Source organism: Gopherus flavomarginatus, chromosome 7 (genome assembly GCF_025201925.1).
Source record: "Gopherus flavomarginatus isolate rGopFla2 chromosome 7, rGopFla2.mat.asm, whole genome shotgun sequence".
Taxonomy (NCBI): domain Eukaryota; kingdom Metazoa; phylum Chordata; order Testudines; family Testudinidae; genus Gopherus; species Gopherus flavomarginatus.
This window is the reverse complement of record NC_066623.1, coordinates 116,320,236-116,347,795: the sequence shown is the minus strand read 5'-3', so window position 1 is coordinate 116,347,795 and position 27,560 is coordinate 116,320,236. Positions and strand designations below refer to the sequence as shown.

General features: G+C 44.3%; 1 protein-coding gene across 15 annotated transcripts in view; it reads left to right on the top strand.

Moving 5' to 3' along the window:
• PTPRF (protein tyrosine phosphatase receptor type F) overlaps positions 1–27,560 on the top strand; it is a 628,470-nt gene that overhangs the window by 217,709 nt on the left and 383,201 nt on the right. For all 15 annotated transcript variants that reach the window (XM_050961087.1, XM_050961085.1, XM_050961098.1 and 12 more), the window contains exon 3: positions 24,548–24,707. In XM_050961087.1, coding sequence (XP_050817044.1) covers positions 24,626–24,707 — 82 coding nt within the window. In that variant the 5' untranslated portion in view covers positions 24,548–24,625. The remainder of the gene's footprint in view (positions 1–24,547; positions 24,708–27,560) is intronic.

Here is a 27,560-nt window from a genome sequence, read left to right as displayed (position 1 = left end):
CTGGTCCAAGTGACTGTGTTCTCAGCCACCAGCAGCACGTTAGAAATCTTTTAGTACAGCCTGGTGAGAGCAGGGTTGTGTAGTGTGTTCCCAACAAAACAGGGACAGCATCCAGTTGTAAAAGATTTGGTCCTATGGGTCAGACAATTGCCCCTCAGCTAGCAACTTGCAGTTTAAAGCAATCTTTTAGTCGCCGTCAGCCGCACTATCAGCATTATCTGAATAACTGACTGACTTTCTTTATAACTCCCCCCTCCCCCCCGCAGAGCCAGAACTTATGATCAAGTCTCTCTCGTCTCCCTCCCCCGCATAAATGGAAGAAAATATTTCTGGCTTCTCTTGGAATGTGGGTGCTGAATACCGAGGAGTCCAGTAAATAAGATCAGAGCAGTGACATTGGAACATTTTTAGTGATGGGGGTGCTGAAAGCCAGGCCTCAGCCCATACCCGTCTGTCCACGTGCCCGTTGCTTCTCTCCCCCACTTGCCCCCAAAAAGCTGAGACTGCGAGCAGGGCTGTGTCTCTGAGAGGGGTTGACCTGGACAGGTGTAAGGGGACTGAGGCTGTGACTACAGCTGGGGGTGAGTGTGGGGCCAGGAGCAGAGGCCTGGGAATGGGGGGTGGGGCCAGACATGGAGCCCTGGATGTGGGCACAGGGCCAGCGGCCAGGGAATGGGGCTGGTAGCCAGGACCTGAGCCCTGGGCGCAGGACAAGGGAGTGCAGTCCTGGGAGCAGGGCCCCGGGTGTGGAGCCCGTAGCCCCCATGACCCAAGCTGGAGAGTGGATTCTTGGTTGCAGGGCCAGTGGCCCTGCATAAAACCTGGGGGTGATCCAGCACCTGCCTGCACTTCTACTTCCTGTGTCTATGGATCAAAGGGGCGACCCTTTCAGTCACGGTTGTGGTCTCTGCCTGGTCCCTGAAGTGTTTCCTTCTTCCTTCCCAAATCACCTCCATCTTACTAAGGCTGAGCTCGAGCCTTCTGTTTTTCATTCAGTAAAATTTCATATGTCTTCAGTCGTCACTGGAAAGGATAATGGCAACCAGATACAACAGGTTAAAGAATAGTTAGATAAACTAGATATATTCAAGTCAGCAGGGCCTGATGAAATTCATTCTAGGGTACTTAAGGAAGTAGCTGAAGCAATCTTGGAGCCATTAGCGATTATTTTTGAGAACTTCTGGAGAATGGATGAGCTCCCAGAAGACCGAAGAAGGGCAAACTTAGTACCTACTTGGTATTGTCCGCAGACTTTTTAAGTATCAGAGGGGTAGCCGTGTTAGTCTGGATCTGTAAAAGCAGCAAAGAGTCCTGTGGCACCTTATAGACTAACAGATGTTTTGGAGCATGCGTGACGTGCATCTGACGAAGTGGGTATTCACCCATGAAAGCTCATGCTCCAAAACGTCTGTTAGTCTATAAGGTGCCTCAGGACTCTTTGCTGCTTTTAAAGAGGACTGTGGAATTATTCACCAGTTAGCCTAACTTTGATATCTGGCAATCAATTTGTAAGCACATGGAGGGATAGCAAGCCTGGATTTGTCAAGAACACACCATGCCACACCAACCTAATTTCCTTCTTTGATAGGGTTACCAGCTTAGAGGCTACAGGGGAAGCACTAGATGTGATATATCTTGATTTTAGTAAGGCTTTTGATACAGTCCCACACGACATTCTCATATGCAAACTAGGGAAATGCAATCTAGATGAAATTACCATAAGGTGGGTGCACAACTGGTTGAAAGACCATACTCGGAGTACTTATGAATTATTCACTATGAAACTGAGAGGGTTTATGTAGTGGAGTCTAACGAAGGCCAGTCCGAGGTCTGGTACTATACAATATTTTCATTAACTACTTGAATAACGGAGTAGAGAACGTGCTTATAAAATCTGCAGAGGGCATCAAGCTGGGAAAGGTTGTATGCACCTTGGAGGACGGGACTAGAATTCAAAAGGACCTTGACAAATTGGAGAATTGGCCTGAAATCAACAAGATTAAATTAAATAAAGAGAAGTGCAAAATACTTCACGTGGGAATGGAAACTCAAATGCGCAACTACAAAATGGGGATAACTGGCTTGGTGGTGGTAGTGCTGAAAAGGAACTGGGGTTATAGTGGCTCACACTGAATACGAGTAAATAATGTGATGCAGGTATGAAAAAATCTAATGTCACTCTGGAGTGTTTTAACAGATATCTTCTGTAAGACATGACTCAGCTGGAGTACTGTGTCCAATTCTGAGCACCATACTTCAGGAAAGATATGGACAAATTAGAGAGAGACTAGAGGAGAATAACAATAATGATAAAAAGGTTGAAAAAACCTGACCTTTGAGGAAAGGTTAAGAAAACTGGGTGTTTAGTCTTGAACAAAAGAAAATGGGGGGGGGGGGAATGGACTTATCAGTCGGCAAATACATTAAGGGCTGTTGTAAAGAGGAGAGCGATCAGTTGTTCTCCATAACCACGGAAAGTGGGGCTAGAAGTAATTAGTTTAATCTGCAAGAATGGAGACTTATGTTGGCTATTTGGAAAAACTTTTGACAGTAAGGATAATTAAACTCTAGAACAGGCTTTCAAGGGAAGTTGTGGAATCCTTGTCATTGGAAGTTTTTTAAAAACAGTTTGGACAAACTCCTGCCAGGGATACGCTAAATAAATGTAGGCTATGTCTTCACTACCCGCCGGATTGGCAGGCAGTGATCAATCCAGTGGGGTTCGATTTATCGCAGCTCCTGTACTCCAGCGCTGCAAGAGGCGCAAGCAGAGTTGATGGAGGAGTGGCAGCAGTTAACTCACTGTGGTAAAGACACCATGGTAAGTTGATCTATGTACGTTGACTTCAGCTACGTTATTCACAGAGCTCAAGTTGCGTAACTTAGTTCAATTCTCTCTCCTCTCCCCCTTTCTCGTCCCCCCCCCTCCCGCCTCCAGTTTAGACCAGGGCTCAGACAGACACGGTGCAGGGAGTTGATGACCTTGAAGTTCCTTCCAGCCCTACGTTCTCTCTCTCTCTCTCTCTCTCTCTATTTCATAATTTTTATTTCTCTTACGCTTACATTTAATTCTTTGAGTAGTGAGTTTTAAAATGCCCAACCTGTCCTGGCTGCAGTATTTATCCCCATGGTAACTTTTTAAAAATCTATATTATATCTAGGTTGTTTGTTTCTACTGGTGGCACACAGCCGCACATACCTCCATATTGGTGCGCACAACAAAATTCATTCTGTACATGGATGGAAAAAATTAGAGGCAACATTGCAGATAAGTCTGCTCAGTCCATTTCCCTAACGAGTGAGAGGTTGGGAAGGTTTTGGAGGCGGTAATGACTGATCCTGAAAGAGGTACAGATGATTACATCTCCAGCTTTGATACTGAGGCTGAAGTCTATAGTGCAATCTGGACACTATCTGGGACAATCTGGTATTTGCAATAGCTGATTGGAGATCCTTAGCTAGTGTGCTGGGGGGCACTTGCATAGATATTAAAGGCAAGTTGTCAGTTCCATTCCAAGACTTGATAGTATTTCTGCTAGACATGGTACAAATCAGATGAAGCTGTGCAGTGGTCAGTGTACTACTAGGATTCCTTCACTGGGTTTGTCTAGGGCTGCCAACTTTCTACTCTCACAAAACCAAACACCCTTGCCCTGCCCCCTGCCCCACCTCTCCTCCTCTAGTCATTGAACTTTTTGAAACTTTTGCACTTTTAGAGAGAGATCAGGGATTGACTCTTTGTACACAAATTTGCAGAGGGACAATAAGGTTGAGATCTGTTATCGCACCTCTCTCTATATTATTCATTTAAAAACAGTTTTGCTGTTAACAAGCATGTTACCTCTGGAGAGACAAATCTACAGTTTGAAAACTGCAAAACTAAGCATCTCTGATGGTATCTTCTAGACTGAGCACTGACTCCGACTGGGTAGATAGAAAGATTCACCTAAATAATCTGTACAGAAGCCTGTGGAACCCCTTAAAATTGGGTCCCTAATCCATGAACTGTTGGAACTCATTTACAAAACTTTTCTTAAACATGACATGAATATATTGTCTCATACTATAGAATTAAAATTTGTAATCCCCATTCCATGGTGAGAGATCTTTGAGCTAAAATGTATCGTAATTAAAACTATCTTTAGATAGGTTTTTTCCTCAAAAAGCATTTTATAAAAAAAAAATCTGATTTAAATGAAAAATCTGATTAAAAAATTTTTTTTTTAAATAATTGATTTTTATCCACCCTGCAGTAAACAAAAATTCACAGCCCATTACCTGTCCATGACTTGTACTATATACCCCTGATTAAATCTTAGCTGTGGGGTAGGAGGTGCTGCTCTGGGGGGGATGTGGAGGGGCACCGGGGGGCTGCTGTTGGAGGGGATCTGGGGGGGCCAGCAGCACCAGCTGCCAGGGGCCATGAGCAGCGGCTGCTCTGGCTGCCCCCAGGGCTTCCCACCCGCTGCTGCTGAGACGGTCTCCAGGGCCAGCTGTCCAGGGCTGCCCACCTGGCAGTGTTCCAGCTGCCCCCGGGACCACTGAGCTGCAGGTAGTCCGGGGAGCAGCCACACCCAGCAGCCCCGGGGCCGGCTACCCAAGCAGCGGCCAATGCGCCTGGCTGTGGGGCCGCCCGAGCAGCTGGCTGCAGAGCCATTCCAGCAGCGGCCGGTGTGGCTTTCCCCACGGCTGCCTGAGCAGCCCTAGCGTCAGCCATACCGGCCATTGCAGAAATGAAGGTTGCAAAAAGTCCCGGAATCCGTGACAGACACGGAGCTCTAATTATAAGTGCCCTGTTGGAGGGATGACCTTTTGTTCCATGTTTCTACACTGCCTAGTGCAACAGGCTCCTGGTCCATGGCTAGGTCTGCTAGAGCTACAGTAATACAAACACACGGAAGGGTGGGGTGAATGGACATCTGGCTGGGCAGCAACAGTTTATCTATTATCAGAACTGTGCTGACCTTGATTACTTTCTGCATAGGCATAATGAGCTAGCTTTGTTAATGGCAGCTTCTTTAGAAATACAGCCAGGCACTACCAGGCAAGGCAAGTGCCATGATATTACAATGAAAATGTAATAAACATTTTGTGGTTTTAATATTTGAATTAAGTTTTTTATGTATTCAGTCTATAAAATGTGCTGATTGTTAGCTCTTGGTGCATATGGATTATTATTATTGAAAACCACTGGATTAAAACAGAGCCAAGAGATCTCATTAACAGACCAGTAAAAGGAACTTTGCCCTTTGTACCATACCTTCAGGGGAGAGGCTGAGTAAATACATGGTCCTTGCTATATGGCTAAAGGTTAAAAAAAAAAACACCTCTGACTTTTGGACCAATAAAGGATGCACGTAAGTCAGGTTTCTTTCACTGTGAAGGTTCTGTGTCTGGCTCCCAGACACGTCTTTAGAGGCAGTTAGTCAGAGCCTGAGCTCTGTTCATGGAATATGGGGGCACAGTGTCTTCGATAGCTGGAATGCCAGTCATATAGAGTTTTATACCACAAAGCCCAACAGCTTGAATTTGTGCAGGTTTAATATGAGAAACAACTAAGCTAGCAGGCAGCCGATTTGCACATGAAGTGAAATTTCAGAGTGGTGTTCAGGGGTAGCAGAAAATGGAGTTTATTGCTGCATCCAATCTGCAGGTGACAAAGGCCTGGATAGCTGGTGAGGTCCCATATCATAAGGTAAATGTCTCAAGCACCAGAACAATATCTGCTAAGAGGTGCAACAGCTGAAGAGCAGCACTCCATACTTCTGTTAATTTGATATGTTTGGATTTGATGAATAAGATGCTGTCTTCGGTCAGTGGGCGAACTTTAGCATTAGCTCTGTTTAAGAGCATAGATTAGCTATTTCCTTTCCTGGAGGTTTTAGTTGTTGAATGCTGTATGAGGGTTTCCTTTGTTTTTCCTTAATTTGGAAACAGGCTAACAATTTTTTCCATTAAAATTTGCTTTGTTCCTTTCTCCGTAAAGCTTTTGCTTTCAGGAATTTAAGTTTTGGCAACTGACAGAATTAAAATGGCTTTCCTCCTAAGTGCTGTAAAGTGTGTGAGTGTGTTGAATGCAATCCTAATGACTCAGTGTACATTTCAGCACATAAATGCATGAATGGATTGAAAAACCAACTAGCTGTAATTTCTTTCCTTGTAAAATTTTACTGAATGGTATCTCAGGAGGCTGCACGTTGTGTATCCCCTTTATGTCTTATACAAGGTCACTGAAAGGCTGTAGCCTGGAAGGAAAGTGTGAATAACTTCAATAGCAATGGAGTGAAACTTCTACGGAGAGCAGATGGAATGGACCTTTTTTAAAAGGTCTGTCCATTTGGTATCAGCAAAAATCTTCATTACGAAAGGGCACTCCTGTGTGAGATACATCACTCTCTCAGGTGGATCTTTTATTAGGAACCAGGTTTATCTTGAATCAGACTATTAGTATGGGACAATTCCCTTGGTAAAGAGGATATATGAAACTTGTGAGGTGTAATTGAGATATAAAGAAAACATCCTTGTAATTGTGATAGTGGGAGCTTCTAGAGTAAATAAGAAGTCAAACCTGGACCTCTCTCTATTAAAACAAACTTCCTCCTCCTCACTTTTTGATGAAAGATGAGCAAATAAAGAGAGGTGTTCAGCTCTTGAGTGGGCTTATCATGGAAAGTGAAGATTATCATATCTGTCAGATGCACGTAATGTTTGAATGTAAGTCCCTGGTTACTGCTGCAATCTCTCACATGTATAGACTCATAGCCTTTAAGGCCAGAAGGGACCATCATGATCATCCGATCTAACCTTCTGCACTTCATAGACCACAGAACTTCACCCACCCACTCCTGCAATAGACCCATAACCTCTAGCTGAGTTATTGAAGTTCTCAGGTAATGACTATTTAAAGACTTCCAGTTACAGAGAATTCACCATTTACTCTAGTTTAGACCAGCGAGTGACCTGTGCCCCTTGCTGCAGAGGAAGGCGAAAAACCCTCAGGGTCTCTGCCAATCTGACACTGGGGAACTGATCTTTCCCAATCCCAAATATGGCAGTCAGCTAGACCCTGAGCATGTCAGCAAGACCCACCGGCCAGTCACCTGGGAAAGAATTCTTTATGCTATAGGAACTCAGAACCCTCCCCATCTAGTGTCCCATCTCCAGCCTTGGAGACATTTGTTAGTAGCAGTCACAGATGGGTCACATGCCATTGTAGGCAGTCTCATCACACCATCCCTTCCGTAAACTTATCAAGCTCAAGTATCAGAGGGGTAGCCGTGTTAGTCTGGATCTGTAGAAGCAGCAAAGAATCCTGTGGCACTTTATAGGCTAACAAGACGTTTTGGAGCATGAGCTTTTATGGATGAATATCCACTTCGTCAGATGCATGTAGTGGAAATTTCCAGGGGCAGGTATATATATGCTAGCAAACTAGAGATAATGAGGTTAGTTCAGTCAGGGAGGATGAGGCCCTGTTCTAGCAGTTGAGGTGTGAAAGAACCAACCTATGCAACAAACCTCGATGCCAACTCTGCCCACATATCTACACCAGCCACACCATCACAGGACCTAACCAGATCAGCCACACCATCACCGGTTCATTCACCTGCACGTCCACCAATGTAATATACACCATCCTATGCCAGCAATGCCCCTCTGCTATGTACATCGGCCAAACTGGACAGTCGCTACGGAAAAGGATAAATGGACACAAATCAGATATTAGGAATGGCAATATACAAAAACCTGTAGGAGAACACTTCAACCTCCCTGGCCACACTATAGCAGACCTTAAGGTGGCCATCCTGCAGCAAAAAAACTTCAGGACTAGACTTCAAAGAGAAACTGCTGAGCTTCAGTTCATCTGCAAATTTGACGCCATCAGCTCAGAATTAAATAAAGACTGTGAATGGCTTGGTGACTACAAAACCAGTTTCTCCTCCCTTGGTTTTCACACCTCAACTGCTGGAACATGGCCTCCTCCTCCCTGACTGAACTAACCTCGTTATCTCTAGCTTGCTTGCATATATATACTGCCCCTGGAAATTTCCACTGCATGCATCTGACGAAGTGGGTATTCACCCACGAAAGCTCATGCTCCAAAATGTCTGTTAATCTGTAAGGTGCCGAAGGATTCTTTCCTGCTTTTATCAAGTTCAGTCTTGAAACCAATTAGGTTTTTTGCCCCCACTCCTTTCGATGGGAGGCTGTTCCATATCTTCACTCTTCTAATGCTTAAAAACTGTCATCTAATTTCAAGTCTAAACTTGTTGAGGGCCAGTTTATATCCATTTGTTCCTGTGCCATCATTGATGCTGAACTTAAATAACTCCCCTCTCTCCATGGTGTTTATCCCTCCAATGTATATATAGAGAGCAATCGTATTTCCCCATAGCCTTCATTTGGTTTGGCTAAACAGGCTAAGCTCTTTGAGTCTCCCCTCGTATGGCAAGTTCTCCATTCCTCTGATCATTTTAGTAGTCCTTCTCTGCACCTGTTGCAGTTTGAAATGATCTGCTCTAAGCATGGGAGACCAGAATTGCGCATGGGTATTCAGGATGAGATCTCACCAGTGCTTTGTGTAATGGTAATAACACTTCCTGTCTCTATTGGAAATGAATCTTAGGATTGCATTAGCCTTTTTCACAGACACATCACAATAATGGCTTATAGTATTCTGTGATCCACCCTTTACACTCAGATCTTTCTCCTCCTCTTTTGCTTCCAACTGACATGTCCCCAGCTTATAGTAAAAATTCTTGTTACTCCTTTGCACTAGTAAATTCTGTCCTGTTTCTACTACTCCAGTTTTCAAGATCATCCAGATCTTCTTGTATGATAGTCTGGTTCTTACCGTATTGGCAGTACCTCACAACTTTGTGTCATCCACATATTTGTTTAGCAAACTCCCACTTTTGGTGTAATGAAAATGTTAAATAAGTTTTTTCCCAAGCCCAATCCTAGAGGAACTCCACTAGTAACCTCCCTCCAGCTTGACAGTTCACCTTTCAGTATGACCTGTTGTAGTCTCCCTTTTAACCACATCTCTACCCTGATATAATGCTGTCCTCAGGAGCCAAAAAATCGTACCATGTTATAGGTGAAACCACGTTCTATTGAACTTGCTTTGATCCACTGGAGCGTGCAGCCCTGACTCCATCAGAGCGCTGCTTTACTGCGTTATATCCAAATTTGTGTTATATTGGGTAGCGTAATAGCGGGATAGAGGTGCAGTTCCTTATTCACCCTTCAATTCTCAGTATTAATTCTCCTCATCTCCAATTCAACTAATAATTTCCTATATGGAACTGTGTCAAATACCTTATTGAAATCCAGATTAGATCTGCTGCATTTCCTTTGTCTAAAATAAAATCAGTTATCTTCTCAAAGGAAGAAATCAGGTTGGTCTGGCACAATCTACCTTTTGTAAACCATATTGTAGTTTATCCCAATTACCTCTATGTCCTTAACTACTGTCTCTTTCAAAATTTGTTCGAAGACCTTACATGCAATTGAAGTCAAACTATCGGGCCTGTAGTTTTCTGGATCCCTTTTTTCCCTTTCTTAAAAATAGGCACTATATTAGCAATTCTCCGATCATAGTATATGATCACAGAATTTATGGATTCATTAAAAATCCTTGCTATTGGGCTTGCAATTTCATTTGCCAGTTCCTTTAATATTCTTGGATGGAGATTATCCAGGGACTCCTGTTTTGTTCCCAGTAAGCTGTTTGAGCTTGACTTCCACCTCGGATGTGGTAATTTCTACGTCTATAACCTCATTTCCATTAGACACTCTGCCACTCCTCCTAAGCTCTTCAGTACCCTTATTAAAAACTGAGGCAAAGTATTTGTTTAGGTGTTGGGGCTTGCCTAGATTATCTTTACTCTCCACTCCATCCTCAGTGCTTAGCAGTCCTACTTCTTTGCTTGTTTCCTTTTTATTTATATGGCTGAAGAACCTTTTGCTATTGGTTTCAATTTTCTTTGCAAGGTTCAATTTTATTTGGCTTTGGCAGTTCTCACTTTTTCCCTGTACTTTCTGACTTCCAAGAGGTAACTTTCCTTGCCGATCCATCCCATCTTCAATTCCTAATAGGCTTTCTGCTTTTTCTTAATCACCTGTTTGAAATGCTTGTTCATCCAGTTTGGTCTGCAATCCTTCCCTATGATTTTTTTCCTGTGCTTAGAGTGCAGGCTTCAGATAGTGTCTGAGACTTTGATTTGAAGTAATTCCAAGCCTCCTCCACATTCAGATCCTTGAGTTTTTCAGTCCAGCCCACTTCCCTCACTATCTCCCTAACCCTAACCCTTAATTTTTTAAAGTGTGCCCTTTTGAAATTAAGGACCCTAGTTGCAAAGGTGTTTTTGTTCATTCTTCCATTTATTTTAAACAGAATTTGCTAGTGATCACTTGAACCAAGGTTGTCCTTTATGACCGGTTCTTCTAGAAGTTCCTCAGTACTGACAATACTAAAACTAAAGCGTCATCATCTCTTGTTGGTTTGGTGACTATTTGGTGAAGAAACCCAGAATATCTGGGCCCTACCATTATTAGTAATGCTTGTCCTCTAATCTATATCTGGGAAATTAAAGACTCCCATAATCACACTATTCCCGGTAGTTTTTATTTAATTGAAAATATTATTGGTGACTGTCCATATCGGATCATAGAATATTAGGGTTGGAAGGGACCTCAGGAGGTATCTAGTCCAATCCCCTGCTCAAAGCAGGACCAGCCCCAACTATATCATCCCAGCCAGGGCTTTGTCAAGCCTGACCTTAAAAACCTCTAAGGAAGGAGATTCCACCACCTCCCTAGATAACCTATTCCAGTGCTCCTAGGAGTCTGTGGCTTACCCCACACACTATCCCAATGGGTCTCTATTAGCTTCTCCAAAGGGATTTTGACCTGAACAGATTCCGTTTTATCCATTCCATCACTTCATTTCTTTAGTTTACCACCTCATTAATATACAATGCTACTATACTGCCTTTATTTCTGTCTTTCCTGAACAGCACATACCTTCAGTACGTGTACTTCCGTCATGACTACTGGTCCACCATGTTTCTGTTATCCCTAGAATACAGAGGTAAAAGCCACCATAAACAGATATGCGACCATCATATACTCACAGATTTGACTGCTGGTCACGTGGTTTTTGTAGTAATCAGTGTCGTCCAGGTACCACGATACAAGCTGAGTAAGTTTGTAGTAACTCTTACGGCAAATGAAGATCTTAACAGGGACTGAAACAGTCAAATAACGAGGCATAGTGAGAAATGTGGAGGGGTAATTAGAAGCTCTTCCTGTATCCATGCTGCACGTCATTATTTTGTAACTTTATTGCAGCAGCCTCTGTACTTCACTCTCATAGGTCATAGGGGAAGTTGTAATGACTCATGCAGTTAGGATGTATAGTGTGTTCTTGCCCTCTCCCTTCCTCTCTGCCTTTCCAAATCTGAAATGGATGAGGCTGCGTTTTCTTGAAGGCTAGTAGGCAGCATGGAACAATAGTCACCTAGGAGTGTTGCCGTCTTCCTCTCCTGTAAGCTTTCAGTGCTCACATGAGGCAGATTCTGCAGTGCACACACTCCTGTGGTAATATTGCAAACATGTCTTCAGGAAAATATAAGCAGAAAGACAGCTCTGGAACAAATCTTGGCCTGTTCTGCTGGGCAGAGATTTGGGGACTTGCCATTTGGTGTGAAAGGTAGATGTGTTGGACCACAGTCTGTTCATCCCGAAGTGTTTGATTTGCTGCAGTCTCAATGCAACTGTCTGGGCCTTTCAAGCAGGCAGTTACTCTGAAGCCTACCATATTAATCTGCCAAATAAAGAAGAATTGTAATATGTATTAATCAGTTTTCTTCAAAAACAGATTTTGAGCACATGAAAGAGGGTGATAGACTTCAGCCTAGTGGGATATGAAGGCTCTTGTAGTGTTTGTGACCGTACCTCCGATAAGGCTTTACGGAAATATGTTTAGAATGTGTTTTGTGCTACTGTGATAGACCCAGGCCAGTTGGGTATAGCAGAAGGCAGATATACTGGCCACTGGATTAACAGTTTTCTGTTCCTTGACTGACCAGAGCAGGGGCTACTCCAGGCTAATGAGAACACCTGACTCTAATTAATCTGCAAAGAGTCAGGTGAGGCCATTCAGTTTAATGTGACCACCTGACTCTAATTAAGGCCCTGTTGATACTATAAAAAGGGCTCACTTCAGTCAGACAGAGAGGAGCCACGGAGCCAGAGGAGAGGAAGTGTGGCTGAAGGACTGGTTACTGAAAACGCCCTCAGACCATCGTTAAAGGAGCCCTAAGGTAAGGGTGAAGACAGGAGAAGCAGGAGAGCTGTGGGGAAGTGGCCCAGGGAAATGTAGCAACTCTGGCAGTGAAAGGTTGGCTGCCAACAACTGCTACCATTAGGGTCCCTGGGCCGGAACCCGGAGTAGAGGGCGGGCCCAGGTTCCCCCCAACCCACCACTACAAGAACATCTCCTGGGAGGGGAAGTCAGGCCCCTGTCAGGAGAGGAGGCTGAACAGAGACTGTGAGAGTTCTCTCACGAGCCTCCTTGAAGGCCTCCTTGCAGGGCTCAGTAGATGGTAACCCTGGCCCTAGAGAGAGAAGGGCTACATGGAGGGTCACAGTGAGCCACTGAGGCTAGTGTAAATCGCCTAGAAGCGCAGGACCCAAGGGAGCAAGGTCAGAGCTCTGCCACAACTGGTGTAAGGAGTGGGATAGTGTTTGTTCACAGCGTGGCGGAACAAAGAGGTGTTTACTAAAAAACAAAAAAACCAAAAAAGTGCACAGGGGTTTTTGGTTGTGGGTTTTTTTTTGTTGTTGTTGTTTGTAGCACCATGGAGGAGGTGGTGAGAGCACTGGTGCAAGCCGGTGCAAGCCACAGCAGCCCAGCAGGAGGCAACCCAGGCTCAGTCGATGGCACAACAGGAGTCCATGAGGTTACAGCGGGAAACCAACCAATTATTAATGAGCCAGGTGACCCAAGATCGAGCCCTCCTGCGCGAGGTTGTGGACCAGCTGAAGAGCCTCACCACTCAAGCACGGGGGTCCAATGAGACCCGAACCCTGAGGGTCACCGGTTGTCTGCCAAAGATGACGGCAGACGATGATAGAAGCATATCTCCTCTCATTTGAAAGGCCTGCAGAGCGTTAGGCGTGGCCCCTGGAGCAGTGGGCCAGCATTCTCGCCCCTTTCTTGTGCGGAGAGGCCCAGAAGGCCTACTTTGATCTGCCCACTCAGGATGCTGCTGACTATTCCCGGCTGAGGGCAGAGATCCTAGCACAATCCGGGATGACGGCAGTGGTACGGGCCCAGAGGCTCCAGGAGTGGAAATAAGGGAGAACAAACGTCCAGGGTCCCACCTATTCGACCTCATACACCTCGCTTGGAAGTGGTTATGTCCTGAGGCATGCAGCCCAGAGGAGATTTTAGAGACTTTAGTCATGGACCATTACATGCGGGGACTGCCGCCAGATCTCCACAAATGGGTCTGCCAGAACGATCCGTCCACCTATGATGAAATGATCCCTCTTGGTGGAAAGAGGGATAACAGCCAGAGAATTAACCCAACTACCCAAGGAAGGCCCCTCACGAAACAAACACTTGACTCTAACCATGGAGGGTCAGGCGGCCAAACCCCCAGGAAGTCCTAGATGGAAGAAGAGGGAGGTCAAAAACCGGTCGGGAACCCGGAAGGAAGGGGAAGGCCTGAGTAGGGAGAACCCTGAGACTAAATCCCCTAACCCAGGTGATAGGGGAATGACTAGAAGCAATTATAGGTTTTATGGGTGTGGGGAGTTGGGGCACATAGCTGCCCAGTGCCCCAATATCATAGAGCCAAGACAGTGTAACTTGGGGAACGGGGCAGACCCATGCAGCGTACTCAATATTGTAGGGGTCACTCTCACCCCACATAAATATACAAGGCAGGTGAAGTTGAATGGGGTAGAAACCATGGCACTCATAGACTCGGGGAGTGCTATCACCCTGATTTTGGGTAAATTTGTGAAGCGCAGCCAGTTAATGCAGGCCAAGCGGACAGGAGTAACCGGCCATGGGACTGTTAGCTATTACTCCATCATACCAGTAAAAATTGAAATTCAGGGAAATGTCACTGGTGTGAAAGCAGGGGTAGTCCCAAACCTCCCATACCCCGTGCTCATAGGTAGAGATTTCCCTGGGTTTGGAAACTTGCTCCCACTGGAGGAATTGGAGGGAGAGGAGCTCCCCGAACTTCAGGGGGTTTCCGCGGCAGAATGTCACCTCCCATTTTTCGCGGACATGTCCCAGGAGCTATTCCCTGTCCTGGGGAAGGGCAGGAAGACCAAAAGAGAGAGAAGGGCGGCCAAGGCCTTGGGTACCCGAATCCTGATACAAGGACAGAGGGTCACCTGTGTAGGCAGACATACACGGACAACTGAAGGGGAGGTCCCTGAGACAGAGTAGGGGTCAGAGATCACTTCCATCCTCAACCTCACGGAGCCAGCCGAGAGGGCAGACAGAGATCCCTCAGAGTTCAGGCTGTTAAGCCCAGAGAGAGAGACTTTTGGACGGGACCAGGCGGAAGACCCAAGGTACGAGAACGCCAGGAAGGAGGTGGCTGAGATTAATGGGGTACCCATAGAGGGAAAGGCCTGGGGGCCAGGGCCTTATTTTGTGATCAAGAGGAATCGCCTATACCGGGTCCTTCAAATGCAGGGTACACCAGCTCCTAGTCCCCCGGAAACACCAGAAGGCAGTAATAAGCCTCGCTCACAGTCACCTTTTTGGAGGACACCTGGGAGTGGAGAAAACCCAGGCGCAAATCTTTCGCAGGTTCTCCTGGCCGGGAGTACATGAAGACGTCCGGCGGTACTGTGTTTCTTGCCCTGAATGTCAACTGCACAGCCCTCGTCCACATCTAAGAGCTCCTCTGGTACCTCTGCCAATCATCAAAGTCCCATTCGAGTGGATCACCATGGATCTTATGGGGCCGCTAGAGAAAACAACCCAAGGCCACCAGTATGTACTTGTCATCCTAGACTATGCAACCAGGTACCCAGAAGCTGTCCCCTTACGAAATACAGCTTCAAAGAGCATTGCCAAAGAATTAGTGGCAATCTTTGCCTGGGTAGGGCTACCAAAAGAAATCCTCACAGACCAGGGAACACCATTCATGTCCAAGTTGATGAAGGATTTGTGTTCTCTACTCCATGTCCAGACGCTGCGGACCTCGGTTTACCATCCACAAACCGATGGCCTGGTGGAAAGATTTAACCGGACCCTCAAGGCCATGATAAGAAAGGTGGTAAGCAAGGATGGGAAAGATTGGGACAACCTACTACCGTACCTCATGTTTGCCATCCGTGAGGTCCCCCAAGCTTCCACCGGATTCTCCCCCTTTGAGCTGTTGTATGGACGCAACCCCCGAGGCATCCTGGACATAGCCAAGGAAATTTGGGAGGAGGAACCCAGTGAGGGAAGAACGTAATAGAACATGTACTATAGATGAGGGATCGGATAGACTGGATCACTCCCATAGTGAGGGAACACCTAGAGAAGGCCCAAGAGGCCCAGAGAACCTACTACAACCGCCAAGCCAAGCTTTGTCAGTTTCAAACTGGTGACCGAGTAACGGTACTGGTACTCACGGCCGAAAGTAAGCTGTTGGCCCAGTGGCAAGGACCCTTGAAATAGTTGAACCCGTAGGGAAAGTAAATTACAAGGTGCGACAACCAGGACATCAAAAAGTAGAGCAGATATATCATGTCAACCTTTTGAAACCATGGCATGTGCGAGAGGCATGCACAGTGATTCGAGAAGAGCTGCACCCAGGAAACAAAAATCCTGAACAGGTGAGGGTGTCTCCTGATCTAACGACGGCCCAGAAGAAAGAGGTAACTGAGAGAGTGCCCGATATCAAGACATATTTTCGACAGAGCCGGGTTGCACAACCAGGACATATCACCACATCATCACAAACCCTGGGGCCAGAGTAACTTTGAGGCCCTACCGGGTGCCAGCATTCAAAAGGGAGGAAATAAAAGCGAAAGTCAGGAAAATGCTGGAGATGGGGGTCATCGAAGAATCCCACAGTTAGTGGTCCAGCCCAGTAGTATTGGTGCCCAAACCTGATGGCACCACAAGGTTCTGCAATGACTTCCGTCGACTAAATGAGAGATCCCAGTTTGATGCCTACGCTATACCCTGCATAGACAAACTAGTGGACCGTCTGGGGAATGCCCGTACTTGACGACCTTAGACTTGACAAAGGGGTACTGGCAGATTCCCCTAGCCTAAGATGCAAAGGAAAAGACGACGTTTTCTACACCAGAGGGTCTCTTCCAATATACAGTCCTTCCTTTCGGACTACATAGGGCTCCAGCTACCTTTCAGCGCCTCACGGACAAGTTATTACGCCCCCATACCAGTTTTGCTGCGGCCTACTTGGATGACGTGGTGATTCATACTCCAGACTGGGAGACCCACTTGGAAAAAGTGGGGGCAGTCCTTGATACCTTCCGGCGAGCTGGCCTTACTGCGAACCCTGTTAAGTGCGCTGTAGGGTTCACAGAGGCCAAATATCATGGCTACATGGTAGGAAAAGGTCTGGTAAAGTTCCAACTGAATAAGTTAAAGGCCATCCAAAATTGGCCTCGGCTGAGTTGTAAGAAGCAGGTCCGAGCATTTCTAGGGGTGGTGGGGTATTACCAGCATTTCATCCCCCCAATTTGCTACAAGTGCTAACGGACTTAGTGAAGGCCCGTGATCCTGATCCAGTCAGATGGTCCGATGCAGCAGCGAAGGCATTTGCGGACTTACGGACTGCCCTCTGCAGTAACTCTGTATTGTTAGCCCTAGATTTCAACAAGGACTTTATCCTACAGAGAGATGCATCCGAGGTAGGGTTAGGGGCCGTCCTGTCGCAGATGGTTGGGGAGGAAGAACACCCAGTTCTCTACCTCAGTAGGAAACTCCTTCAGAGGGAACAAAAATATGCAGTAGTAGAGAGAGAGAGAGAGTGCCTCGCTGTAAAACAGGTCATGGAAACGTTGTGTTACAACCTGCTGGGGCGCAGATTTATCCTTGTGACTGACCATGCCCCTCTTCAATGGATGCAACGGAACAAGGAAAAGAACACAAGGGTAACCAGGTGTTTCTTATCCCTCCAACCTTTCCAGTTCTGCACAGAGCAGGGAGTCGCCATGGCAATGCAATGGCTTATCACGCGTACACTATCTGGCGTCCCAAGCTGCCCAACCCCTTGGTGTTGTGTGGGGGGAGAGATATGTGATAGACCCAGGCCAGTTGGGTACAGCAGAATAGCAGAAGGCAGATATACTGGCCACTGGATTAACAGTTTTCTATTCCTTGACTGACCAGAGCAGGGGCTACTCCAGACTAATGAGAACACCTGACTCTAATTAACCTGCAAAGAGTCAGGTGAGGCCATTCAGTTTAATGTGACCACCTGACTCTAATTAAGGCCCTGTTGATACTATAAAAAGGGCTCACTCCAGTCAGACTGGGGAGAGCCAGGGAGCCAGAGGACAGGAAGTGCAGCTGAAGGGCTGGCTACTGAAGACACCCTCAAACTATCGTTAAAGGAGCCCTAAGGTAAGGGTGAAAACGAGAGAAGCAGGAGAGCTGTGGAGAAGTGGCCCAGGGAAATGTAGCAACTCTGGCAGTGAAAGTTTGGCTGCCAACAATTGCTACCATTAGGGTCCCTGGGCCAGAACCCGGAGTAGAGGGCGGGCCCAGGTTCCCCCCAACCCACCACTACAAGAACATCAGTTCAAAACTATAAATACAAAACAACCAGGAGAGAACTGACCAACAACAGGAGCTGAAGGGACTGACATACAAGACAAGTGACAAGTATCATACAGACTGGCTAAAAGGAGAGAAGGAATCTGATAACCATCTGTAAGTATGTGAAGTGTATAAACACCATGGAGCGAAAGGAAGTTTATGGTTACTCATGGCTGCACACCTTTGGGTAATGGAATGAACAGAGCAAGGGAAGTTTAGGCTGACTATTCCGATCAACTCCCTGCAGGTCAGATGTAGGAGACTGCGATGCATTAAAGCACATAAAGAACGTTTAGTGCGCATCAACAGGGCCTACATAGACCAATTAATGTGTGCTTTAGAATTCACACCTCTGTAGTGTGCACTACCCACTGCGTACACTAGCCCTAAACTGAAAAAATGAAAATATTCCTTCTGCACCTGCAGAAGAGGCTACAGCTGCCAAAAGCTGTGCAGCAATACGCATAACTTCTGAGACTCTGTTACCATTTTCATGACAAGGATTTTATTCCCTTTACTTTTAATTTTAGAGCTTTTTGACTAACCTTATTTTATTTAAATTGCCCTTTGTGAAGTTTAGTGTCACTGTGTCACATTTTGATACCTGATCTGTCCTGTGGAATCTAATTATATTGTAGTTAATAAAACTTAGTAGCCTCAGCTACCGTCATTTCCTGATATAGCTCCTGTGTATACTCAAAAATACACTGATTGGTCCTTATATTGCAACAGCAGATAGCCACATAGGAATTGTGGTATTGTCTCCTCCTCCTTCTCCCAACAGGCTCTCACGAAGCTTCCATGGCACTGAAAGTGACAAAATCCCAAACATACATTTGTGTTGGCATCTTTTCGTCTGTGAGAGACGACGGGAATTGCAGCCTCTGATGTAGATGGTTTGCAATGTCTCATGTGACCGAATAGTCCAACCCGAGATGTACATGATCTCTGGCAGTTATTGAAAATATATTTATTTTGTTTGGGAGCTGCTTACTTCCTGTGGGCTCTTTTCTCTTCAAGCTGTAGGAGCGAGCTCCTGTCATGGACTCTGTTACCCTGATGGAGACGATGGTGCCACTTGGTACAATCACTTATCAAGATTCCCCATTGGTCAGGATCAGTTCCAAATTCCTTCATATCTCGCTAACATGAGTCTTTATAGTGAAGCTTGAGATGTCCTGTTGCTCTTGTTATCTCTGTTAGCTGCCCAAGGACATGCTATACGGGGATGTTTTCATCTTCCAACCTACTCGGATGGCCCAGCCAGCGCAGTCGTCTTTGCTTTAGCAGGGCTGTCACACTTGGTAAATTTGCCCTTTGAAGAACCTCTGTGTTAGTGATTTTATCCTGCCTTTTGGTGTTGAGCATGTGGCATAAATGATGTAGGTGGAAACTGTTTAACATTTTCTCCTGATGAGCATAAGTTGTCCATGTTTCTCCACCATACATGAGTTCTGAGGATGCAGGCTTGGTACGCTAGCATTTTGGTCTTGATGGCAAGCTCTGAGTTATTCCATGCTATTTTAGTTAGGCTATTAAAGGTGGGGTGGCAGCCTTTCCAGTGCGAACATTTAATTCTTCATCCAGTGAGAGGTTGGTGGACACTATAGACCCTAAATAGCTGAACTTTTGAACTACTTCTGGCTGGCTTTCATTTAAAGTAAGTGAAGGATCTTGTGGAACCCCTGTCCTAATACAACCATTTTCTTACTGATAGAAGAAACGCCTGACGGGCACTTGATAGGCAGTCCATGAGTTCTTGTAGTAGATCATCATTGTGGGCTATGAGGGCAACATCATCAGCGAATAGAAATTCCCTGATTAGCACTTTTTTGACTTTGGTCTTTGACTTAAGTTGGGACAGATTGAGGAGTTTCCCATCTGATCTTGTGTGGAGATACACTCCATCTTTCATGTCCTTAAACGCACAATTCAAGAGTAGTGAGAAGAAAATTCCAAAGAGCGTAGGGGCACAAACATTGTTGCTTCACGCCGCTTTTCATCTCAAAGCTGTCCAGAGTGGACCTGTCAAACTGGAGAGTTTCTCTCATGTTGTGGAATGAAGGGATAAGACTTAAGGTTGGTGGGCATCCTATCTTTTCTAGTACTGCAAATAGATCTGCTCTGCTGACCGTATTGAATGCTTTGGTTAGGTTCATAAAGGCGATCTACAATGGTCAGTTTTGTTCTCTGAACTTTTCTTGGAGTTGACGCAGAAAAAATGTCATGTCTATAGTTCCCATGATGCATTACATCCATTAATAAAACTGTGAAGTGATATCTCTGCACATGTAGCAGTGTCATATTGGCTTTCTTACCTGTGTATTGTATTGCAAGCTCATATCCAGTTTCACCCTAAATCTCTCTTTGTATCAAAGCCTCCCAAATAGCTCTCCCATTGCTTATCTTTCAGATTTGCCCTATAGTTTGCATCTAGCAGTATCACCAGGCTGAGTCTTGTCCATATTGCTACAGTAGTGCCTTTGTATTATATTCCTTACCTCCTCAAAAAACAAAACACAAACACACGGAGATAAAAATATGTTAAGGCTGCAAAGTGAAACAGTCACAAGCAAGTCAGGAACTGCCTACACAACTTTACTTCTGCTACTTTGTGTATGTGCATTATAATAGTCTTTAATTAACCGAGTTCCATATATTTTCCATTCCTCCTTCAGTACGCAGAATGGATGTTTAGCACTGGCTGAAGCCGCTGATCTATACTGATCATTATTCTCACTGTTAATGAAGTAGCCTGCTTCATTCTCTGTTTACCATCCTACTTTGGCACCTGCTTTGCTTGGTCAGTTTTATGTTTTGTTCAGTACACTGAAGTGCTGTGGACACTTCTCTCCATACTGGCGAGTCAGTGTCTTCCTCAGGATCCGTAGGCCGTGCAGAGTCTCCTCCTGGCTATTACGTACAATGCCAAGGGGGTCCCATTATACTGCACATGCAGCATGTCTGGAAGCAGCAGAGAGATCTGCAGCCTCTCTTGGGACTGGGCTGGAACAGTGTTTAGTTCACGTCTCCCAATCTGCATATGTGGGATCGAGTTTGAGAGTATTTTATACTTTTCCACCATTAAAAAGCAGATCCATTTTGTTCTGTCTTTATGAAAAATTGTTCCTTGTCTCCTATGTCAGATAGCAACACAGCTGATGTTCTGGAGTTATCTTCCTGCTCAGAAAAGTTTCTGGAGGGAATCCCATCACATTTCTCAACAAAGATGGGATTGTTCTTATCTTGTGATCATAAGCAAAATTGGATCTGGCACTTCTTCCCCTGTAGAAATCTTTGATTCAAATATCCCTTGTCCTCACTTGATTTTCAAGTTGTTCCAAGCATCTCTTCTTAAGAAGCTTAATTTTAATCAGTGTTTTTTTGTGAGAGTCTCTTGTTCCTCCCCTGGTTTCTTTGAGACTTCTCATCCAGTCCTTCAGTGTGCTGCTCATTGCTGGTGACCCACTTGTTTTATGTATTAGAAGTTCATGGAGGACTGGCGCTATTCAGTACTGGTTATGATTTCTCTCGATATTTTAGAGTTAACCTGCCAGCGGAGCCGGCTTGCTCCCTCTATTGCCCGGCACTGTATGAACCATTGATACTCTTGGCTTTGTTTTAAACTAGTCCAACTTTTCTTGCTTGTTTACTGTGTCTGTTGCATTTTCTTATCAGATTTTTAGTTTTTCTTCCAAATTACAGATAAAAGGGGTACATGGCACGCTAAAAATTCAATCCTTTTTTTTCTTTTTGAGAATGCTAAACTCAAAGCTGTTTACATAGAGCCTGTGGTCCGTGCTGCTTAGCCCCACTCTTTTTGGATTTCATGTTTTAGATTTTATCGTACTGTTTGTGTCACATGAGGAAATGGCAGTGAGAATCTGAGAAGGAACTTTCCCTGTAGTATCTTTGCTCACAGATGCTAGCTTAGTAGTAGGATGCTAGCCTAAAGAAGTGAGGTGAAGAGTGGGATAGGAAAGAGGAGGGGAGTGAGGTCATTTGGTACACGGGAGACTGTGCCATGAAAGGGACAGAGCCTGGAGAAAGGCATGGGATTGTGAACAGAAGATGACCAAAGAAACAATAAGGTGAACAGTCAGCAGATCACAGAGCATTAATTCACCTCGATTTGTGCTGCTCCTGCATTGAGCCTGTATGTTGTTGCTTAGTTCAGTATCAAGTGTATCTCACTTGGTTTGTAGATAATTTTCTTTTGATGCCACTCCTGCACCTAAGGGACGAGCTCCTCTAACAGTCTTGCTTCAGGATTTTTCCCCCTGCCGGCTGTTCTGTATGGGTAACATCTGCCTCCAAAGGGTTAATTGTGCTTAACCTGACTTCCTATCACACTGCATCACATACTAGGTTGTCTGGTTGGGGAGAGCTGTTTGCTTCTAAAAATGGAAGCGCTGAACCGTATACATAGAGGCCCTTTTAATGTTTTCAGTTTAAAAACAGAATGACAGTTACTTAGATTTATAAAAAATTAATGCATTCCAATTTAGAGAGTTTAATATTATATGTAGACAGTTTTTCCATATACACTGCAACAATGGAGAGAGAGAGAACGATTCTTCTTCCTGCTGAGGGACAAAGAAAGACAATGGGGCTTTATTAGCCATAGGGCAATGGGGATTGGGATGGATAGGAAGATTTTTGCCTAAGAAATTTGGTTTCTCTTAACCAAGATGGTAAATTAGTTTAACGGAGTGAACAGTTGCAAAAAGAGCAAGTCTATAAAATACCTTATGGGACAACTGATAATTCATCACTTTCTTATGTTGTAATTTATACCCAGCTCATGGGCCTGAAAAGTCATAAATCTGTCAAACCTGAGACCAGAGCAAATTGTAATTAGTTTGCTGAAGAAAGACAGGAATGAGGAGACAGATCTATTCTCTTAGTTGGGGTTTCTCTGTAAGTTTTCTCTGAATGAGAAACATGAGAAACCATGCTGTTCTTCACCTGACTTCTGAGCATTGTCTGGTGCAGACAGACGTAAGCCAATACTCTTCAAAAATGACTCATTCAAAAGTTAGTCTGGTAAATATCCTAACTGCTTTCTAAGCTAGATGTAAACCACGTTCTCTGCCCTGATCGGAAGTGGAATTTGACACAAAATATTAGTTTTGGCACGGTAATTTTGAATACTTGGTGCCTTTTGTGGGTAGAGCAGCCCTCTTACGGTTCTATTGCTGATGAGTCAGATGGAATAGTGCTGCTGAAAGTGTGCTGCAGAAGATTCTCACTTTATCAGGTTGAATACGTTAGCAGCACATGCAGAAGTTAGGCCATGTCTACACTACCCGCTGGATCAGTGGGTAATAATCCATCTATAGGGGATTGATTTATCGCGTCTCGTCTAGATGCGATAAATCAATCCCCGAATCGATGCCCGTACCCCACCTCGGCAGGAGGAGTAAGCGGAGTCGACGGGGGAGCCGCGGCCGTCGACTTGCTGCCGTGAGAACAGCCAGGTAAATTGAACTAAGATACTTCAACTTCAGCTACGCAAATCTTAGATCGACCTCCCACCCAGTGTAGACAAGCCCTTAGAGGCATGATCTTCACTATTAGTCCAGGCAGTCATTCTCATTCCCTTGTGCTGTTCATGTTTACAGATGTTTAGCACTGGGCAAACCGACTGGGGCTTGAATTGAGTTTCCTATTGGAATAAAGTTGATCCTGTTGGTAATGATACAACTATCTGTATCTGTCTCTGCAGAGCGGGACCTCTTAATGATGTTTTCAGTAACTCTTTTGTGGGAGACAAATGAGGATTTAGGGGTTAGATACCAGCAAGAAGAGAATTGGATGTCAGGCTGTTATGAAAGGCATTTCTTTCAGCGTGCAGAATCCTTCTGAGCATAGCTGGATTTATTTTTGGATTGAGATAATAGAAGCAGGGATGGAATAATCAGTATTCTTTCTGTATCTAGTTTAGAACTAGGTTATTGTGTAAATACCTTCAGATGTCTTGGCTGTAGAAGGCACTACATAGTTATCATGATACAATACAAAGGAAATGTTATAACATGTGAAGAGATTTACTGTATAATACAGTAATGGAGGGAAGAAGAAACATCACTGACTGTTGGATAGTATGATAGGGTGTAAATATTTGCCTTGTTGGATTCTCCTGAGATTTTGCTGAGCCATCATCGTTGCTGCCATTGTCCGAACACTGTTTTTGTCAGAAGGTAACGTTCCTAAAATGCAATGCGTATCATCACCGTCAAAAGTTTTTATGATATCTGTGAATCTCAGAACAAGGTTAAAAAACAAACACAAACAAAGACAAAACAAAAATTCCCAAAAGGAAGAACAGCCAAAATCTTTGTCCCCAGAGCTAGGACTTGAGCCCTTCCCTGAAATGCTTGTGAACAGGAAGAGTGCTGTGAGTAGTGTCGTGTGTGATAAATGATCTCCCCCGTGCCCCACTTTCCTTCCAGAATGCTGATACTATACTTGCAGTGCTTCAGAACGGGGCCCAGGAACATACTACCCAGGTGTGTAACCTGGACATGTCTCATGCCAAGAGGCACCATTGGCACAGCGTTGTTAAAGTAGGAAAGATGGTTAAACCTATGTAAAAAAAAAATCTGGACTTATGATATGTATATTTATTTGCGATTTGGGGTGAGATGCTGGGGCACCATAGTCTAATTTTACTGTCTTGTTCTTGAGATTTGATCCATTTTCTCCTATTCTCTTTGTTTGTAGGAATAAGTCTGCATTTCTTAATGCTGGATGTACTGGCCACTTGCTTCAGACTAAGGAGGACTGGCTCTGCTTTGGAATATGGTGCCTAACTTCTGTGTCCCAGTATGCATTGTGCCAGCAGTAGTTCTGTGCTGCTTGATGCCTTCAACGGAGGCAGACAGTAAGTAACATTCAGACTGTAACTTTCTAAAACCTCAGAAACATTAAATATTTTCTTCCATCAAATATTCACCCGCTTGATTAAGGTATGTGCCGAGAGAGAAATGGACAAGTAACCCTAATGGTCTTTTTGTTTCCAATGTGATTCAACAGTACATGCCTGGGAAGGACAAAATAAAATCTTGTCCTTTTCTTTGGCTTTGAAAAACAAATTGTCAGTAAGAATCGTGTGCTATTGGGGGAGCAATATGTCTAATGACGGTAAGTTTGAAACCTTAGATTTGATTCTTATCAGCTATAGTGGACTAAATACAGCTTCGTATTAGGGGGTGGAGGTGCTACGGTGCACAGGGAATTTCCATTCTTTTATTTTCCCCATTCTTTTATTCATTTCATTGACCCTCAAAACCGCCATTCTGCAGCTGAAGGCTACCAGTCAGATGGTTGCATGGATACTAATAAATTGGAGAGATTTCTGAAAAGACCTATGAGAAGGACTGGAAAACGTGCCATATGGTGAGAGACTCAGAAGCTCAATCTAGCTAACAAAGAGAAAGTTAAGAGGTGACTTGATCACAGTTCATAAGTACCAACAGGGGGAATAGAAATTTAATAGAGGGTTTTCGGTGTAGCAGAGAAAGGTCTAACAGGATCCAGTGGCTGGAAGTTGAAGCTAGACACATTCAGACTGGAAAAAAGGTGTATATTTTTTAGCAGTGGGGATAATTGTACACTGGAACTATGTACCAAGCGTTGTGGTGGTTTCTCCAGCACTGACCATTTTAAAATCAAGATTGGATTTTTTTTTATTTTTTTTTAAAGATCTACTCTAGTTCAAAAGGAATTTTTTTCGGGCAGTTCTGGCTGGGATGATTTACTTGGGGATTGGTCCTGCTTTGATCAGGGGGTTGGACTAGATACCTCCTGAGGTCCCTTCCAACCCTGAGATTCTATGATTGCAGTCTGTGTTTATATGAAAGATGAGGGGGGGAGTGAGACTAGCTGATCACAATGGTGCCTTCTGGCCTTGGAAAGTTTGAATGGGTGGGAGCTGCTGGAGATTGAGGAGGTGGCCCTGCTATAGCACTTCTAGACTCGCATGTCAGTAAAGTGAAGGTACAATATTTCAGTATGGTGCTGCTTTATTTTTAACCTGTATTAACCAACACTATGCTCAAAATGTTCTGCAGCCCTCATACCCGCCATGATTAGCCCAGTCCAGGAGAGAAATTTAAAAAGTAGGGCTGTCGATTAATTGCAGTTAATTCACACGATTAACTCAAAAAAATTAATCATGATTAAAAAATTAATCACGATTAATTGCAGTTTTAATCACACTGTTAAGTAATACAATTCCAATTGAAATTTATTAAATATTTGTGGATGTCTGTCTATATTTTCAAATATATTGATTTCATTTACAACACAGAATACAAAGTGTACGGTGCTCACTTTATATTATTTTTATTACAAATATTTGCCCTATAAAAAGATCAACTAAAGAAATATTATTTTTCAGTTCACCTCCAGAAGTACTGTAGTGCAATCTCTTTATCGTAAAAGTGCAACTTACAAATGTAGATTTTTTTTGTTACAAAACTGTACTCAAAAACAAAACAATGTAAAACTTTAGAACCTACAAGTCCACTCAGTCCTACTTCTTGTTCAGCCAATTACTAAGATAAACAAGTTTGTTTACATTTACGGAAGTAATGCTGCTGGCTTCTTATTTACAATGTCACCTGAAAGTGAAAACAGGCGTTCACATGTCACTTCTGTAGCAGGCATTGCAAGGTATCTATGTGCCAGATATGCTAAACATTCGTATGCCCTGTCATGCTGGCCACCATTTTAGAGGACATGCTTCCATGCTCGTTAAAATAATAATGCTTGTTAAAATAATAATGCATTAATTAAATTTTGACTGAACTCCTTAGGGGAGAAGTGTATGTTTCCTGCTCTGTTTTACCTGCATTCTGCCATGTATTTCATGTTATAGCAGTCTCAGATGATGAGCCAGCAAATGTTCGTTTTAAGAACACTTTCACTGCAGATTTGACAAAACACAAAGAAGGTACCAATGTGAGATTTCTAAAAATAGCTACAGCACCCGACTAAAGGTTTAAGAATCTGAAGTGTCTTCCAAAATCTGAGAAGGATGAGGTGTGGAGCTTGCTTTCAGAAGTCTTAAAAGAGCAACTTTCTGATGCAGAAACTACAGAACCCAAACACCAGAAAAGAAAACCTTCTGGTGGCATCCGACGATAAAAGTGAACATGTGCTGGTCTGCAATGCTTTGAATCATTATCAGCAGAACCTGTCATGTGATGCTTATAAGAAGCACACAGGATCTTTTTCAGGGGAAAAGGCAATATGCCACGTTTATTGGAAATTCATCAATTCAGTCACACACACACACTCTGTCCAGAAGTTGATGTTATAGTTACCAGTCCAGAGTCTGGATCAGTCTAGTGCCCAGCTACGTTGATCACGGGTAGGGAGGAGCCAAGTTCTGTCAGTCACGATACAATGCTTCGAGGAAGTCTTGGCAGGACAAACTCAAAGTTTCATGGCAAAGCACCTAGTTTATATAGCGATTTTCCATGATTGGGACCAATGAGTTTGCTCCGTCATGCTGTTAATCAATTGTCGTTTGAGTGCTTGTTTTCTTATCTTGTTCTTCTCATCCTTTATTTTGTTCTTTTATTAGTTTTTAGGGAGTTACCCCATGCTGGTTTTGATTACAGCTATTTTGTCCCTATTGATGGGTGCCTGCCACATCTTTTAGAGTCGTCAGTCTGCCCTCCTCTGACATCTCAATAGGGCCATGTTGCAATCTCCTGGTGCCTTTACG